The 19,379-nt window shown below is 39.0% G+C and overlaps 1 protein-coding gene across 2 annotated transcripts in view; it reads left to right on the top strand.

The window, feature by feature from the left end:
* LOC126470351 (protein FAM91A1) overlaps positions 1–19,379 on the top strand; it is a 164,085-nt gene that overhangs the window by 67,413 nt on the left and 77,293 nt on the right. For both annotated transcript variants that reach the window (XM_050098139.1, XM_050098140.1), the window contains exons 4-6: positions 13,839–13,939; positions 14,032–14,191; positions 14,318–14,466. In XM_050098139.1, coding sequence (XP_049954096.1) covers positions 13,839–13,939; positions 14,032–14,191; positions 14,318–14,466 — 410 coding nt within the window. The remainder of the gene's footprint in view (positions 1–13,838; positions 13,940–14,031; positions 14,192–14,317; positions 14,467–19,379) is intronic.

Here is a 19,379-nt window from a genome sequence, read left to right as displayed (position 1 = left end):
TAGGTTAGTTGGGTTTAAGTAGTTCTGAGTTCTAGGGGACTAATGACCACAGATGTTAAGTCCCATAGTGCTCAGAGCGAGTAACCCAACAGGCTCTTTCTAAATGCCAACATTTGTTGCAGTTCTTTTAACCTGCATAATGTTAATGACACCACTTGGTGTCATCACATTTTATTAAACGGACCTCCCTTGACCACTTTTTAATATGTACTGACTCAATGAGCAGACTCCAGGCTATTGACTGATGCTATTCTTCCTGCCCTTTGGTCTCTGCTATTCATGGCCTTCTTGCTGACCTTCATTGTGCTGCCTGCTCAGTTGTCTTTCTCTGCATCCAAAGTCGTATAGGTGTCCCAGGGAATGAACTGGCCAACCATTTGTCTAGAGGAACACTAACTCACTTGCCATTTGCTTTGCCAACCCCTGGTGTTGATTTGCAGGTGCACATGAGATCTCCGCTTGCTTTGGAATGAAATGAGATCATTTGGCTGTCTACTGCCCCATCTAATAAACTCCACACAATTGAGGAGACTGCTGCAGCATGGTGCTCTTCCTTTAGCTTCTCCCAAAAGGAATCCACAGTCCTATGTCGCCTTTGCATCGGTCATATTGGGTGTCCCCCTTAAATTGTGGCTGTGTAGCCTGAAAGACAAGCTCATATCATGGTGGAATGCTCCCACCTTGTGGCCCTCTGTGCTAACTATGGACTTATGGACTTATTGCCTCTCATATTGGCAGACAATTCAGAAATGGTTGAACTGGTGTCAGTTTTCTCTGGGAAAGTGGTTTTTATTCTCAGTTATAAGGTTTTAATCTACCTTCGGATCAGGGGCGGGGTGATTGGAGACGGGTGTCTCCCACAGTATGCTAGGTATGGGGATCCCAAGCCCTACCTCCTTGACTGGGCTCCTTTCATCTCCCTTTTACTTTTTTAGTCACATTTAGATTCAGTTTACCTCTTTTCTGATGCACTACAATTTTCTATTGTGGGAATCACACTTTACTGGATGGTGGACATTCTTGACTGTAAAAGATCAGGTGTGGGATATTACCTGTTACATGCAGAGCCCCAGGGACACCCATCTGCTGACTTCCCCATCTCCTTCAACTTGCTTGTGTTATATTGACTGTACAAAAGGTGTCCAGTTTATTTTTAGCTAGCTTTTACTGTTATGAATCTTCTGACTATACCAGAAAACATTGTCAGTGGGCATTTTTGCTTCCATATGTACTGCTCTTAGATTGAGGAACTGATGACCTCATTGTTTGGTCCCTTAACCTCCTCCCCTAACCCCCAATCAAACAGCCAACAAAATTTTCAGTGGAAAAATCAAGGTGACTTTTCAAAATATGAATCTTGGACTTCTCCAGCATGTTCAGTGCAATGTAAATACAATGTTAATCTTCTTAATTGTGTAGGAACTTGGTAGTAACCTCCTTGGATGATATCCCATCCCCTCTTTCTGTAACAGCCATTTTTGTTTCATTTTTCAAATTTCCGGTCCAACAAACATTCCTCCTTTTAATTTTGCTTCTGGTGATTGAGAAAACTTCTCTTTCTTTGGTTAACGTTTTCACAAACTGTTTCATCAGGCCTGATGTAATGTGTAGAGACAGTAGTATCTTTCATATCCATGAATTTCTTGTGCAAAATGTGTTCTATCAAGGCTCCGAAGATTTTTGTACAGGTCAGTTAATTTCAGACGTATGAAATGTATGTAATTAATTTATGTATAAAGTGATTTTTTTTTAAAAAAAAATTGGTGTTCATTGTAAATATGATGGGTAATACAGCCTCTTTGTTATCATATTAGGTTTCAGCATAGAAAAAAACCACAGGACTAAAACATTTTCATAAAAACATGTTTTTCATCATGACCTGTGTATTTGTCAGATTGACTTTAAAGTTTAGTTGATGACATAGAAGCCCTTGATTAGTTAATGTGTTTAAAACTTGAACTAGGTAATTGGTATCATCATATTTCTGCACAGTCCAGTTAATCAACCCTTATTTACATTTTTACTTAACATGCTACAGTAGATGTGTGTTAATGGTTGCAGTTTGGTTATTCTTTGGTGGTAATACTATCCTTGAGGTGAGAGTAGGTCATCAAAGAAGGGATAAGTTGGCGTGATATGTGTTAGAACACGCAGAAATAGTTAAATTGCTGTGGAAAGAGTGTTATATGGTAAAAACTGTAAGGACCGACGAAGACTGGAATACATAAAACAGATTGTGGTGTATACTGAGTGTAATAGTTTTGAGGAGATAAGTTTAGAACAAGATAGACAGAGATGGTGGACAACATAAAAGTAGTCAACAAATTGATGACTTAAAGAAGTAATAATAATAATAATAATAATAATAGTTGTCAATGTGTAGTGGTTTTGTGGCTCTGTGCAAGTGCTAGATCACAGATCCAAAGAGCTAAGGGTTTGAGCCTGGTCAGTCCAAGGATTTTTATTTGGTCATTTATCACTTCTTTCACCTTTGACAATGATTATTAATGTGAAAAGTAATTAATTGTATCATCGTTTTGAGTCCATGTTAAACTGTAATTCTCCCCTATAACAGGCTGGGTAAGTTGGTTCAAAGTACCGTGCCTAGCAAAGCACTGTGGTGTTCAAGCAGACCTTTTGGTTGATGACTGCATAACCCATAATGGTGGTGATGGTAAAAAAAAATGGGTGTGACACTATCTGTTATTTGTGTGTTGGCACTGTACACAGAAGAAATGTCATCTTGAAGTGTATGCATTATCAATCATTTTGTTTTTTTTTGAAGCTCTAACAGTAGCCAAGTAGACAAAAATGATATGAAAGCCAATAATAATAGTGTGTGAAATATTTCACACAAATGACCCTGCTGATTAATTTTAGTTCTTCTTTGTATATGTCCTTACTAGTTCTCACAAACAAACTGAAGATCTCTTGTATGCTATAACGGCTTTATATCTTTGCACTGCATGATAGCAAGTAAATGTTGTGTTACTTCATGAGAATGAGCATGATGGTTGTGATCAGGGATTAAATGCACTTAACTTTCTTCACTATGTTAAAAAATTTATGTTTTCTCTACTCCAAAGTGACCCAGAGGATGCAGTATAAACTTGTTGAGGATTAAGATGTGGTTCATAGTATTCTTCCAGTTCTGAGTATTCACTCTCCTCCAATCTGTTAATTTCTTAAGCTATTTTCTCAAGAACTGAGAAAAGCTTTGCTAAAAAAAAAATAAATAAATAAATAAATATATAAAATAAAATAAAATAATCTCAGTGTTAGCAGGCATGTCAAAATTTCTGAAAATTTGTGTTTCAGTAACTGTATACTGTAATTAGGTATAACTAATGTTTCTCAATGAAAATCTCAAAACCATGAACTCAAACTTTGCAAATCTCTGTTTGTAATTCAAGCTGCTTACTTACTTTAATAACCATCCCTTCTACCCGTTAAGTATTCAAGTCACAAAAATCACTCTAAATATTATCAAACAATGGAAAATCTAGGAAGGAATCATGAAAAGGATAGGTTGCTACTCACCATGTAGTGGAGATGTTGAGTCGCAGATAGGCTCTACAAAAAGACTACTAAACACTTAAGCTGTTGGCCAGATGACTTCCTCCTGAAATGGACTACCTCGGCAGCCAGAGACAGTGATCATGTGTGTGTGTAAGAGCTGTGTGTGTGTGTGTGTGTTTTTTTCCCCAGAAGAAGCCCTTCTGTCTGACAGCTTACTGGTTTAGTAGTCTCTTTGTTGTGCCTGTCTGCAACTCAGCATTTCCGCTATATGGTGAATAGCAATCTATCCTCTTAATGATATTGTCTATATTGTATCAGTATGGTAAAGCACTTAGAAATTGTATAAGAATGTCAAAGTGGAATAAATGCATTGTTAATGGAAGTGCATTATAAATTTTAGTTAACATATTTACTTTGCATATTAAAACCAAATACAGAGTCATATGTTGACATATAGTGAATGAGCATTGGCTGTAGTGTGTGTGTGTGTGTGTGTGTGTGTGTGTGTGTGTGTGTGTGTGTGTGTGTGTGTGTCACTAGCCTGTTGGAAACAACCATGTGACTCCATCTATGTAGATGCCAAGTAATTGTATCTCTAGGCAAGTGTAACTTTTCTTCCAATCGACTGTTCACAATGAAACAAAGCCTGTGTGTTACATGAAGATTTAGTGAATGCAGTATTTAAAACTTCATTACAATCTGTTCACTAGTGTTTATATGTAATGCGTACAGAGATAGCCAAACACAAATATTCCAAAAACTGTGTTGATAAGTTTTATTGCTTGTCATGTAGCATTTTTCTCACTATTTTTAGTATACAAATGCTGGGTTCTTACAGTTACATCATAGGTGGTATTACTGTGAACGTGTGGGGGGAATAATTGAGAGAAATTCAACATGCCACAAGTTTGGACAACATTGGTAGCTAATAGTATTAGCCTCCATGTGTATATGAGAATTATAGTTGCTGAAATGTTTTTGTTACAGTTCAGCACAATCTGTACATGCTGTTTTAGTTGCTCAAGTACTCTAGTTCCTTTAGGCCAGTGAACATTTTCACATGAAATTAGCTGCATATTTAACCCGTGTGAAGCTTTGTTGGTAATCTCACAGTATATAGGCATCAGTACACTGCATTTAGTTGAAGCAGCTTGTTGTGGAGAGCATTTCAAACTTCAAGTCATTTGTTGATATCTTGAAGTACATATTTTATCAATGAAGGTTTTAGATTCTATCATAGTGAAGCTTAGGAATTACCACCCAAGTAATGGAGTGCCCATGCAGATCCAGTTGTTAGGGAGAGAGATACTGGACAAAAATTTGTTTGAAAATTCTTAGAAATAGTAGTTCATCAGCAAAGAAGTCCACAGCATCCATTGCACCTGAAGTTCATGTTTTCTCTGTTTGGTGCCAAATGGTTAGCACCGCAGGGTATCATCCGTTCTTGATTATGATTGAGAATCATGGAACTAGGTTTCCTGAACTGTGAATTGGTCAATGCTACCTGCTCTTTATACCTTTAAGCTCTGAATCTGTTTCAGTAATCATCATTAGGCAAGATAGTGAAACTTTATGTGATACAGGGAACAAGGATCTCAACTTAACTATGTAGATAATGAAAATTATAGAGCTATCTTTTAAAAAAGGAGTCAAAGTAAGTATATGTGCTGCGGAGATGTGTGTTCTTTTGGAAAAACGCTGTTAGTAGTTCATCACTGGGACACATGTCACATGAGAATTCCATTGACTCCAACCATTCTTTCATCATTCTCACTGGGTGAAAGGGCATAGTGTTTGACAGTGAACAGTGAGGATCAAATCCAAGTCTGATCATCCATATTCAAGTTTCCAATGGTTATATCCTTAATGCCAACATTTCCTTTTCGGAACAAGTCCAAAGCTAATTTCATTCCCACCCTTGCCCAGTATGAGCTGGTATTCCATCCAACACTCCCAAATGAAGGGAAAATGTCACTGACTTGCAAAAGGGTAGAAGAAGAAATTGTGTTCTAAGTTTCTTAACACCATAAAGCAGGCTGTTCCAGCTCGTCGGCTCCGTTGTGAGCTGCGGAGCGCTCCCTGCTCCAGGGAGCCGTGTCGCTTGCTGTGACCATTCAAGTGGGCCGGCACGCCGGCACGTGGCACGGCTGCCTGAGGCAGGCGGCAAGGCAAGCGTTTTAATGTGCCAGCTGCGTCTTACAAGATCGACAACCTCATACTCTCAGCTGCTAACACGTGGTGACATGCTCCACCAGGAAATACGATGTTCAGGAAATAAATAAGAAACAACTGTTTTACAAGAAATTGCTGTAGCTTGACATTTTCTTTTCATTACAAGATCGGAAATATCAGGCGTCAAAGTGTTCGCAGCGTTAATGCGGAGGATGGCCTTCATTGTTGCAACCTAGAAGGATCGTTCCTTACTTTTTACTCTTTTCATTGCTGAGAAAAGCTGCTCACAACAATACCTAGATCCAAACATGCACATGATCTGTGCGGCATTGTTGTGAAGCTTGGGAAATGTTTTTTGCTGTAATGAATGATACCATCGTGACAACTCCAACGTGTTGTAGTACCTCTCTTTCAGCAAAGTTGAATTTTGCAAATCAATAATCTCCAATTGAACTGACGATGACAAGGCGTCCGGGGAAACTGAAAAAGGAGTGCTGAACACCTTAGGTTCCCTTCCCAAACTAGTGAGGTCTCGGAATCGTGTTTCAAATGACGTGATGAGCTGCTTTAACTTTGTTTGGTAATCGTCGAAAGTAGTACCTTCAGGTAGTTTTAAAGAAGCAAGACGATTGAAGAACGTTAAATGTCCATTACTCATCTGCCTCTCAAATAAACGTAAATTTTCCATGAACGCTTTTACCTGGTCGCGCATGTCAACGATTAGGTGCCCTTTGTCCTGCAATGACAGATTTAAATTATTCAGATGCATAGTTATGTCGGCTAGGAATGCCAGGTCTGATATCCATTTCATATCGTTTAGACAACGCATTTCTTCCCCTTTAGTTTAGAGAAAAAGGGATATTTCCTTACGAATGGCAAAGAAAACATCAAGAACTTTTCCCCGACTCGGCCAACGAACTGTACTGTGGTAAGGTATATCCCCATACTCTGCTTCGATATCTTTCAGGAATCCTTTGAATTGGCCATGATTCATACCGTGACGCCGCACAAAATACACACACTTCACGACATCTTTCATTACGCCATCTAGCTCTACTGTTTCAGCACACAGTGCCTCTTGGTGAATAAAACAATGAAGAGTCAAAATGTCTTTCCCGAATTCGTCCCTGAGTTTATTTTTCAAACTAGAAGCAAATCCTTGGTGACGCCCGATCATTTGTGGTGCACTGTCTGTCGCTACAGAATGGAGCTTATCCCACGGCAAATTTATATTGTCCACTGATTCACAAACAGCTTCAAAAATGTCACGTCCTGTTGCGGTGTAATCGAGTGGTACCACATCCAAGAGTTCTTCAGTTACTTGCAGCTCCATCATGTCGACACCACACACAAAGACTGCAAGCTGAGCACAGTCAGATATGTCGGTGCTTTCGTCAAGCGCTAGCGAAAATGTAACAAAGCTCTCCGCCTTTTTCTTGAGCTGTGTCTCTAAATCCGCTGCCATGTCCAGGATTGGATGAGACATTGTGTGCTTCGACTTGGAAACAAACATTCTGCAACTGCTACCATGCACGATTTTACGAGTGGTCCCACCGAAAACGGCTTGCCACCCATCGCAATGAATTGAGCGATCCTGTAGCTTGCTTGAATTGCAGATTCAGTAGTGTTTTCTCCGCTCTCATTCACCTGAAAATTATAAACGTGTTACAGGACACAAACTATGTTGCATGTTTTGATACCCTCCGTATTACGAAACCGTTTTTAAACTTACGTCTCCTGGTATGTCGTTCTTAAGCCTGGATACGAGTTCTCTCCATGCAACGCCTTCTACCTGATCGTAGTGCGCTGCGTGAAGACGTGTATAATATCGTTGTATATTGTACCTCTTCGCAGAATTAAATACTCTATGACATACAAGACACTGCGGACGACCATCCCTCTCAATGAATAGAAAGGTATCCTCCAATAGAGGTACAGGGTTCCCGCGGCCAGTCATAGCTGTCATTGAACACGGATTATTACGTCAGTTGCGGCTGCATGCGGCCAGGGGGCAGTGAGTTCGCTTTCCCCCTCCACGCGGGCTCCGAGCTGCCACAGTGAGCGCTCCGGCTCCCTGGAGCTCGGTTGGAACAGCCTGCCATAAAGCATTCCAGCAAGCTGCATCTACAAGAAAGACTGCCAGTCAGACTAGAGCTTTTACACTGCCAAATAGTGATCTGTACAGCTGCACCTGAGGCTTCACTGTGACCTGTGATGTAGCAAATTACTGCCCATTCTTCATGGGGCAGTCAGACTGTGCATTATCTGTCTCTTTAACATCTCACTAGGAACCTTAAATAAACCTACCTCAATATTTTCTATTTGTTCTAAGAAATAAGTCAGTTTCCTTAGGGAGAGATTCAATCTGTCCCCTTCCTTGACACAAAGAGAACCAGGTCAGCCCACATAAAAATGATACTGTTGCCATCATTGGCTCTGTGGGAAAGATACTGAAGCAAATTGTGAACTACAGCTTCATCTGAGTTTTTCAATCCAGGCAGCTTCTTAAAATATTTCCATGTGGGTTCATAAAATGTTATTCCGCACAAGACACCATGACTACTCTGCTGGAGATGGGAGAATAACAGTCTTCAAAAAACTCCTTAGGTGAGTCTTCCTGTGAACATATTTCAGTTTTTGTATGGTCCTTATTTTCTAATGTTACTTCATAATATTGAGTATATGGTGTGTCGTCTTTCTGGTTTGATCAGGGAAACAGCGTTCCTCAACAAGAAGTTAAAAGTCTGACAGTCTCTGCAATTGCAATTAATAATAGGGTTCTCGGTGCTTCTTCTTCTTCTTCTCCTCCTCCTCCTCCTCTCACAATTGCACTCATTTGCACACAACCAATGATTTAGCAGTATGTGCATGCGCAGTGTGCTTCCCTTAGCATCAGAGCGAGACAGAATTTATTTGTATGATGAATAACAAATACAGATAAAAATTTTTGTTCATTATTTGTGAGTAACAAATGAAACTACGGTATTTATTTGAAACAGTATTCATTTACATGAATAAAAATATGTATTTGTAATCTGGGACTAGAAAGTGTAATGAATAATTTGTAAATTGAAATTCAGCAATATTTATTGGCCCAGTTCATTGTTATTTATTAAACAAATGTACATTTTCTTGCTTTTAAACATTTTGTTACTTTTAAATCAGTCTTTAAAACAACTCTCTTTTTTTCCCAAACATCTCACCGGAAAGTTTATTTCTTTCGAAGATTTGACATTGTGACACATTAAAGAAAATGCATTCTACATCTTCAAAGAGTATATCTGTGTGTTATATGTCCTGAAATTGTCTTTATTTCAGAAAAACAATGGAAGACTTTCAAATCGCCTGCAAAAATTGAGATATCATCAATTCTGGTGTAGTTTTGGCAAAGAAATTCATTATGATTCCACATTAGCTTCTACTCCCAAATAACGTTCAAAATAAATTTTGTTGTTCAAGGACAGCAATACAAGTGAACTATGTGTTCTTAAATTATGGGTAAGATGTTGCAACAATAATTGCCGTGGTTGTAAAGAGCTGAAAAAAGCCTTCCAATCAACTCTTGACACTTTCTTGGTGAAAAAGTTGCCAGTGTGCTGCAATATTGTAATCCATGCCCTCAAACACTCTGTGCCTCAAACTCAAAACTTTCAATCTCACCCTCTATGTAGCTGCATTGGTGAATGCCAGATCAAAAACATATTTCATCTTCTAATGGTCATCTTACTCAGAGTTAGCCCAAAACACTTTCAGATGACTTTGGACATCCAGCAGCATTCCAAAAATGTTTTAGGAGACTTTAAATGTAAAGTGTTTTGATGTTAGTGCTTAAAAACCACCGAGTTCTTAATTTGTTCACTCATTTTTAGCACTACCAACACAGATGATTTTAAAATTTTGTAACCCTGGCTGGAGCAGCTGCTGCAGGATAAAATCTTCATAAAGAAATAATAAACAGCCAATCAGTTGCAAAATGGGAAGTTTATTTAAACTCCTGGACCATGGATTAAATGTTTATAAAAACATCATGTTGTAGCAGAGATAGATTGAAAAAGAGCTGAATCAGTAAAATATATAAATTTATAAATGTTGACACCATGGTCAAAGGGTTTAAATAAGCCTTCCATTTTATAACTGACTGGCTTTTATTATTTCTTATGAGGGGTTCATCCTGTGGTTGCTGCTCCAGCCATGTACAAAATTTTAAAATTCTTACCTGGCCAGGTCTCAAAAGCTGTTTCTAAATATATGGGCATTTCGTTGAAAATCATCAAAACAGTGCCTTCTCACACCGGAAGCTTTCCTTAGTCCAAGCATCATGTACCCAACACTAGTGCATAATCTGTACATTGGTGATGTACTATTCAATGATAACCACCATGTTGTGCATGTTTTTAATATTATGGAAGTGAAATTTTATATTTTATTGACACTTTTCCGCTATTTTTCAACGTACTTCCACTACAACGTGTAACCCAGTTGTCACTATTATCCTTCTGAAGAAGACATTTTTATAAACAGCTGTTTATTACTTCCTAAAGAAAACACAAAGAAATTGTTGGCTGCATCTCATCTTTAGCTACTTACATGGTATTTCAGCATGTTTTTTTAGCAAGGGGATATGGGAGTAGAGACAAGTGCAGAGTCTGTTAAATTGGGCCGTGTCGGTAGTGTAACTGCTAAGGCTGTACCCCGGTGGAGTATTTTTATCTTGCATAGGTTGGTTTAAACACTTTGTTGCTTTATTAGGTATGGTGGTGTGCCCTTCACTTCTTCCCCCCCTCCCTCTGAACTTGTGCAGCCAGTTAGATAGGAACCTAGAGTTTAACGTTAAACATGTACTGTTGAAAACAGTGCAGCTTGACTTGGCAGCTTTGTCATTGTTAGAATGATAGAAGTGTTAAGTAAAAGAAAAAATCAAAGGACCAGTGGGAGATAAAACTCCTAACCTTAAGCTTTGTAGTCTGGAACTTTACTACCGAAGAAACTGTTCGTAAGTTATTTATGAAACAGAAACTGCATTGAGCAAAGGAAACAAAACCTACTTGTAGAATTTTGTACAAAAAGTAAGCAAGGAAAAATGCAGTTACATTCTATACTATTTTTATTTAAGCTAAAAATAATTTACTCATGAAGAAATTTGTTTGAATGACCTACTTGTTCGAACAATTATCTAGGTAGAAATTTATTCAGATAATTCCCACTACTGCTTACCACTATGTCTTGTGCTTTTTTCCTCTTTATGGCCATTGTAGTTAATATTCTCAACTGTAATAAGTCCTTTTAGTTCATTTGCTCGATTTACTCATGAGAGCCAGACTACAGTGTAGCGTGGTTGAATTTTGTTGTCAATTACAAACGAAGTTGATAATTACATCAAGTTATCATGCTCCTAACATAAATCTTTTACATTTGTCATGTCCAAAATACATCTCAGTGTCAGTGCAATTTTAGCTGCAGACTGAATGCGAACATTAGTCCTTCAACTATTCGGTCACACAAATTTGCAGTTACACAGCTAAATCAGTGACCTTCAGTAACTTTCACTATTTGATTATCTGTTTAGTTTTCATTATACATAACCATATTCAATTGCTGTGGTAATATTTGATGACTCTTAGATATACAGCATACATTTTCTCCGTAAGAAACACAGAAAATAGACAGCTACAAAATAATTTTAATTCTAAATGCATTCCAACATTTTCCAGGCCCATTAGTACTGATGTGTTGTGACAAAGTTGTGGATTTTCTCTGCCTGGGGACTGTGTGTTTGTGTCCTCCTCCTCCTCCTCCTCCTCCTCATCATCATCACCATCATCTTCTTCTTCTTCTTCTTCTTCTTCTTCTTCTTCATCATCATTCATGACAGTGGCTAGATTGAACTGTGTACAAAAATTGGGTTGTGTAAAAATTGGGACTTTGTATGGGTGTTGATGACTGTGCAGTTGAGCGCCCAACAAACCAAACATCAAGACAAAGTTGTGCAGAGTATATGTTTCTGTAGCTGTGTGGCAGGGCCATTCAGTGACGAGTGCATGCTATGTGATACTGACTGTGGAGACTGCTGGCCTTGTGTTTCCGCAATGTGTGCATAGTGTGTGATGGGGAATGAGCACTTGTCACACAGTTTCACCACACATATTCAGTGCACTAAACTTCAGTACAAACATGCAAAATGAAAATGTATATCTATAACTAGCTATATCTCTGTAAAGAGTAAAATTTGGGCACATGTTATATGGGATGTTTTGTTTGAATTAATCTACATTACCACCTCCTAAAATATTTACTATTCCTCCTAAAATGCCCTGTATTCATAATGCTTGATGGTGTACTAATGATTGGATTACCAAGCTGCCATGGACAACATGTTTGTAGTTATCATGAAGTAAAAGTATTAAAATATTTTGCCAATAACGGTTCTTATGATACAGAACTTGTCTGTTATATACACACACACATCATGAATAAATAACCTATGGAGTCAGTACTGGTACACAATTGACACACACTGGATTAGAAATACCTATATCCACCCCCTCACTGAAAAATATAAATTTCAAATCAAACTGTTATTTACATATTTATATTTGTAATAGGTCATAGTCTTCAGCTCCATGAAGAAGAAAATGTATATTACTGTTTGTGAAAAGTGCAACACCAAGAGAGACATGATTACAATGAAATTTATTCTGCAGTCAGGGACATGACACTATACAGATCATTAGAATTACAGAACTGTACACACACTTTGACTGCCAGGATTTAGTGCAGTGCAAAGCTGCCACGTTTGGCACTCAGATCCTCTACATGTCATGTCATGGAATTGAAGAGGGTCTGGATATGCTGCTGAAGAACACACTGCCACATGGTTTGTAGGTGCATCCACAAAGCATTGACGGTGGTTGCATGAAGACTTCAATGAACAAGTTGCCAACCAACCACATGCTGAAATGTTTGAAGGGCAACATGTCAGGCAAATGTGCTGGATAGGGAAGCTGCGGTATCCATAATTCTTGAAAAAAACATTTGCACATTCCTTGCCACATATGGCTGGGCATTGTCCTGATAAAATATGAGGTGTGAAGCTGCCTGCAGTGCCTTGGGCACTACACCCTCTCTGACGTAGCTGTTACCATTCAGATTGCCTTCAATATGTAGGAAATAAGATTGCATGTTATTGCCAATAGCGACCCAAACAATCACATGTGACATTTACGTACTATTCTGCTCAACAATGTAGTCTGCCTGATTGTGTTCACCATTGTAGCATCTACCACGTATGCAGCTGTCATTGTAGCACAGGTTGAAGTGGGATTAGTCCAAAAATATCACATTTTGCCACTCAGCATGTCGGCGATGGTTTTTACATACAGTTTGAAATGTTTGTGGTTTCTGGTCAGTGGAAGCCTACACAATGATGTGTGTGTCACCAGTCCAGCCCTCAGCAGATGGTGTCCAAACATTAACTTAGAGATGTCCACACCCATTACAATGCTCCAATAGTGAGTCAGCTCTGTGTATAAAGCTGTTCTATTGGTTACAGCCAGCGGACAAGATAGTGGTCATCCTGCACTGTGGTCACATTGTGTGCTCCAGTGCCTATTCATTGCTGTGTACGACCCTTCTCTGTCCACTGGTTCTATAAACACATTCATATCATAACAGTGTGCCACATACACACCGCAGTGCCATTGAGAGACAAACCTGTTTTCCGGAGACCAATCATTCTGGCCCTGTTGGAACTTGCTCACATGCTGATATTACACCATTTGATGTCGACAAGGCACACCTGCACTTGCTCACACATTTCCATTTTGTTTGACAGCTCTGTACCAATTGAGTGTGGCATAACACTGACCTGCTCAGTCGCACAAAAGAGGGCACTGCTGGCCCTATGTGCACGCTGTCTCTCTGCAACCTTAACTGCCTGTTATGGTTTCACTTTTATACACATCCTCTGATTCTGAAGTGAGTTCGGGAACTCCTTCTGGCTGTTGCAATTTTCACAAACAGTAATACAAGAAATATGTTAAATGCAAGACTGAACCATTTTTTATTGTTGGCAGTCTTAAGAAAAGAAAACGTAACTTATCTTATAATGCCCAACTGAAAATATAAATTTTGTTCTTTGTTTATTGCAGTTGATAAGTGAAGAAGAGAAGAAAGTTATAGATAAAATTATTGATAATGGCACTCAGAAAGCTGGTGATCTTGATATTAATCTGATACATAATCTCTATTTGTAAGTACTGTCTCTTGTATTGATGTAAATTCTCTTGCAAAAAAAAACTTATTTCAAAATAATCCTCTCATTACTTGTACTTCTTATCACAGGAAGGGCCTTATCTACCTGGATGTTCCTATTGAAGATGATGACTGTATAATTGTACCACCCTTGAAAGGATTTGTAATGAATCGTGTACTGGGTGATTATTTTGAAACATTACTTTACAAAATTTTTGTATCCATTGATGAACATACAACAGTGGGTGAGGTAATTAGTACAATATTAATATTCCATTATTTACAGTGTTCTACACTAAATAGAAAGTGTGTATAAGATAAGTGATTGATACCCCATTACTGAACTTACAATTCTGTTTGTCATTTTTCTTCGTAGTTAGCAAATGTACTCCAGATTGATCCTCAGGCAGTAAAAAATGCTGTTTCCTTGTATTGTCGTCTTGGATTTGCGTACAAAAAATGTGTTGAAGATGATCAAGAGGATACAAATGCTATCTGGAAAGCAGGTGATCCTTCTAGTAAGAAGTAAGTAACTGTGGTGGTTAATTTGTAATTAATATGGGTGCTATATTCAGCAATTATTTATAATCTCTCTTCCCCTCCCCACAGCTAGCTGAAGAGTATTAATGTTTCTCAGGATCAGGTAATCAAGAATACAGTGTGTACCTCCATTTAAACTGACACACAGAATTTTTATAATTCCCCTTACAAAATCCGAGGACATATTGAGGACACTGTATATGTGAAGTGGAGAAAAATGTTTTTACACTAATGGAACAACCATATAAAATACTATGTCCCATACTTCCAAATCTATTGGGTGAAAGAGCAATTACAATGTTCCGTGACTTTGGAAATTAATACATTTCTAACATGCTAACTGTGGTAACAATGTCTAATGCTAAGACACACAGAAAATGTTTAATGTCCATGTAAACGTACACATATAGTGTCTATTATTTCATTTGCGTGGTCTAGTTGCTAGCATTGCTGCCTGTAGATCATGGGGCCCTGGGTTCAATTTCCAGCTGGGACAGATTTTATCCACTTGGGAATGGGTGTTGTGTTGTCCTCCACATCATTTGCACAAGTTGCTGAAGTGGCATCAAATAAAAAGACTTGCATAAGGCGGCTGAACTATCCCAGAAGGGCTCTCCCAGCTGGCATTGCCATATGATCATTTCATTTCTTTTTTATGATCTGCAGCCCTTTCCACCATTGCAACAGAAGTTATTGTCAACAATTGTTACCACATTAATTGGCTACAAATGTAATAATTTCAAAAGTCTTACAAAAGATGCGAGAGTGGATCACAGTGTTTTATGTGTTTGTTTCTATGGCACAGATACAGGAACCCATTGCCAGTCCAGGATACACTGTCTTTTTCTATCTGTTCTCTCATTTTCTATGAATTTGCATGGATAAACTAGAAACTTGCTATGCATTCTGCCTTGACACCAAGACCTGATGAAGAATTCTTGGACTCAGAAGAAACTGGACAATTCTTCTTCAGCCTTTATGAAATATTTGTTATACAGTAATTAAGAATTAGAGCCCTTCGGTGTTAGTGTTTTTAACAAATGAAATTCCCACAGTATTTGTGAACTCCCAGCAGTGATATGATTCTTCTGTTTGTCTCTACTACATACTGTCCCATCTGTGTAATACAAATATATTACTGCAATAAAGGAAGGTCCTGATTAACAATAAACAAAACATCATAAAACAAAAATGTTGTGTCTTTATATGAGAGGTGGTTATTCGCACTAGGGCAGGAAAGCAGAAGGGCCAATTAGAGAAATGTTGTGGAAAATAGTGTGGAGCTTGGAAAGAGGGTGTGAAATTGTGGCAGTAAGGAGGATTTTGTGTGTGTGTGTGTGTGTGTGTGTGTGTGTGTGTGTGTGTGTGTGTCATGGGGAGGATGTGAGATTGGCAGAAGACCCTGAGCAAAGAAGATCAAATAAAGTGAAGTAATTTTACAAAGAAGATGGAGAGATTTAGGAAGACCAAAAGGTGAAGAAATGGGATCTGAAAAATAGGAAGGGTCCTGTGTGACATCAGACTAAGCATGTGAGGCATGTAAGTGCAACCACAATTTGTAATATATACTTTTGCCTCTCAAATGACTCAATGGAGATAGCTGAGTGAGTTTTAATGGTGCATTATTTTGCAACCCCCAGGCTATGGTTTACACTCTCACAGATCTCACATTTATGTTTGCATGGGTCTGCTGATACCAGGTTTATTGTGAAGGGAAATGTTTGGGAAATATCAAACTCCAGCATCATTCTGACAACCCTTAAAAATTGACTCAGAGGAGCTGACTAACTGTAAAATGTACTGTATGAACCGACTACCAGATATTCTTGTTGGAGGACTTTTGTTGCAACTACTACAGAGATCAGTGAAAAAAATCATCTCATGCTAGTTGATAGGACAGAGTTTTCATGACCATATTACTTCCCAGAAGCTAGTGATCACAAGAGTCAATGCCTAATATGCAACAGGTATATTTAGTAATGGTAGGATAATCTGTCATTGATTCACTTGGTTTTCCCTTAGACCATTCAGTTGATGGCAGAATTAATATAGATGTCAGTAGAAACATTTCAGCCAATAGCAAAAGTATGATACTGTGGTAAAAGTGTCAAAACAAACCCTTTATATGTCAGCCTCACTCTGAGAAAATCTGGTGAATTTGCTGGATGACCTGCTAATAGTTGTGACATGAATACTATCAGACATTTTTGGGATAAAGTGGAGAAGTTCTAGGTCCAGTCAGTTTGTGACATAATTTGATAACTGGAATTTATTTTAGGAAGAATGGAAAAATATGTTCTTTATCGTATCAGACCTCTGTGGAAAGCATTCCTTGGATGTTATGCGCTGAAATTGTAGCAAGAAATAGTCCTACATACTGTTGGTAACATAGCTGGCATCTTTTGAATCAACAGCAATAGGGGACCAAAGACTTCTGGCCAAATACACTACTGGCCATTAAAATTGCTACAGCAAGAAGAAATGCAGATGATAAACGGGTATTCATTGAACAAATATATTATACTAGAACTGACATATGATTACATTTTCACACAGTTTGGGTGCAAAGATCATGAGAAATCAGTACCCAGAACAATCACCTCTGACCGTAATAATGGCCTTGATACGCCTGGGCATTGAGTCAAACAGAGCTTTGATGGCGTTTACAGGTACAGCTGCCCATGCAGCTTCAACACGATACCACAGTTCATCAAGAGTAGTGACTCGCGTATTGTGACGAGCCAGTTGCTTGACCATCATTGACCAGACGTTTTCAATTGGTGAGAGATCTGGAGAATGTGCTGGCCAGGGCAGCATTCGAACATTTTCTGTATCCAGAAAGGCCCGTACAGGACCTGCAACATGCGGTTGTGCATTATCCTGCTGAAATGTAGGGTTTCGCAGGGATCGAATGAAGGGTAGAGCCACGGGTCGTAACACATCTGAAATGTAATGTCCACTGTTCAAAGTGCCGTCATTGCGAACAAGAGGTGACCGAGACATGTAACCAATGGCACCCCATACCATCACGCCGGGTGGTACGCCAGTATGGCGATGACGAATACATGCTTCCAATGTGCATTCACCGTAGTGTCACCAAACACGGATGCGGCCATCATGATGCTGTAAACAGAACCTGGATTCATCCGAAAAAATGACATTTTGCTATTCGTGCACCCAGGTTTGTCGTTGAGTACACCATCGCAGGCGCTCCTGTCTGTGATGCAGTGTCAAGGGTAACCACAGCCATGGTCTCTAAGCTGATAGTCCATGCTGCTGCAAACATTGTCAAACTGTTTGTGCAGATAGTTGTCTTGCAAATGTCCCTATCTGTTGACTCATGGATCGAGACGTGGCTGCATGATCCGTTACAACCATGTGGACAAGATGCCTGTCATCTCGACTGCTAGTGATACTAGGTCGTTGGGATCCAGCACGGCGTTCCGTATTACCGTCCTGAACTCACCGATTCCAAATTCTGCTAACAGCCATTAGATCTTGACCAACGTGAGCAGCAATGTTGTGATACGATAAACTGCAATCGTGATAGGCTACAATCCGACCTTTATCAAGTCGGAAACGTGATGGTACGCATTTCTCCTCCGTACATGAGGCATCACAACAATGTTTCACCAGGCAACAATGGTCAACTGCTGTTTGTGTATGAGAAATCGGTTGGAAACTTTCCTCATGTCAGCACGTTGTAGGTGTCGCCACCGGTGCCAACCTTCTGTGAATGCTCTTAAAACCGAATCATTTGCATATCACAGCATCTTTGTCCTGTCGGTTAAATTTCTCATCTGTAGCATGTCATCTTCGTGGTGTAGCAATTTTAATGGCCAGTAGTGTAGTATTTCCCTTACTGTAGACGCAACTCCTAATACCCTTTGCATTAGTGTTAACCAATCATAAAGACATTCCTTTCTCATACTATACCACCTCAAACTTGAACAATTCACGGGAGATCCTTTCTGCATCTCCTAAAACCCCATACTCCAGTGACTAAATCTTTGGTAATGACCCAAGTTTATAACCCACCTTGCAACCCTCCCACCCAATCCCCCTGCCTCTCTCCAGTCTTGTGATGGATAGTTTTTTACCACCATTGGTAGAGCAACATATGAAGCCGTCATCTGTCAACTATCAAGTCTGCTATGACAACTTGAAAACATCCTGCAAGGTCTGGGTAATAAATCAACTGGCCATATGTATCAGAGGCCACCTCCAAACTGGGCTTCAGATCAGAAGTAACCATTTAGTTTCAGATCATACTTCTTAGGATATCTCACTTACGTTATTAGAATCCCTCCCCCCACGCCTTTTTCCTCCCCATGACCGGTTCCTATTTCTGAATGATGCGTTATGGAACTGTCCATGTCATCATGTTCTGCATTCCAAAATCCCCTTTGGGCTGATCCTCTTTCTTGTTCTTTTAATCACTGTTTAAAATACTTATGAAGTGTGACAGAATGAAAGCTGTTGAATGAAACTGTATAATAACACATATAGGTAATAAATCTATTGGTAATGTAGCCTATACCATCCAATAATCTTTTTTGCTGAGCAAGGTGGTGCAGTGGTTAGTGTACTGAATGTTTAGGAGAAGTGATGTTAAGATCTGTGTAAGGTTATCCAGATTTAGGTTTTCCATTTGTTCACTAAATGATTAAGGTCACTGCCAGGATTGTTTCTTTGAACAGGACATTGATGATTTCCTTCTCCATCTTGCCATCTGAGCTTATGAGCAGTTTCTGATGGCCTCAGTATCATTGGGATGCTAAATCCTAACCTTCCATTATAGTCTGTAATAAGCTACGCAAAGCTAGTTTAAACTTGCCAGCATGATTCTCATAAAATTTATTTCTCGGTTAAATGCTTTATTATTTTTGTCATTGTTA

The sequence above is a fragment of the Schistocerca serialis genome, chromosome 3, assembly GCF_023864345.2.
Source record: "Schistocerca serialis cubense isolate TAMUIC-IGC-003099 chromosome 3, iqSchSeri2.2, whole genome shotgun sequence".
NCBI lineage: Eukaryota > Metazoa > Arthropoda > Insecta > Orthoptera > Acrididae > Schistocerca > Schistocerca serialis.
The sequence above is the reverse complement of the archived record's forward strand: the minus strand, read 5'-3'. Positions and strand labels throughout refer to the sequence as shown.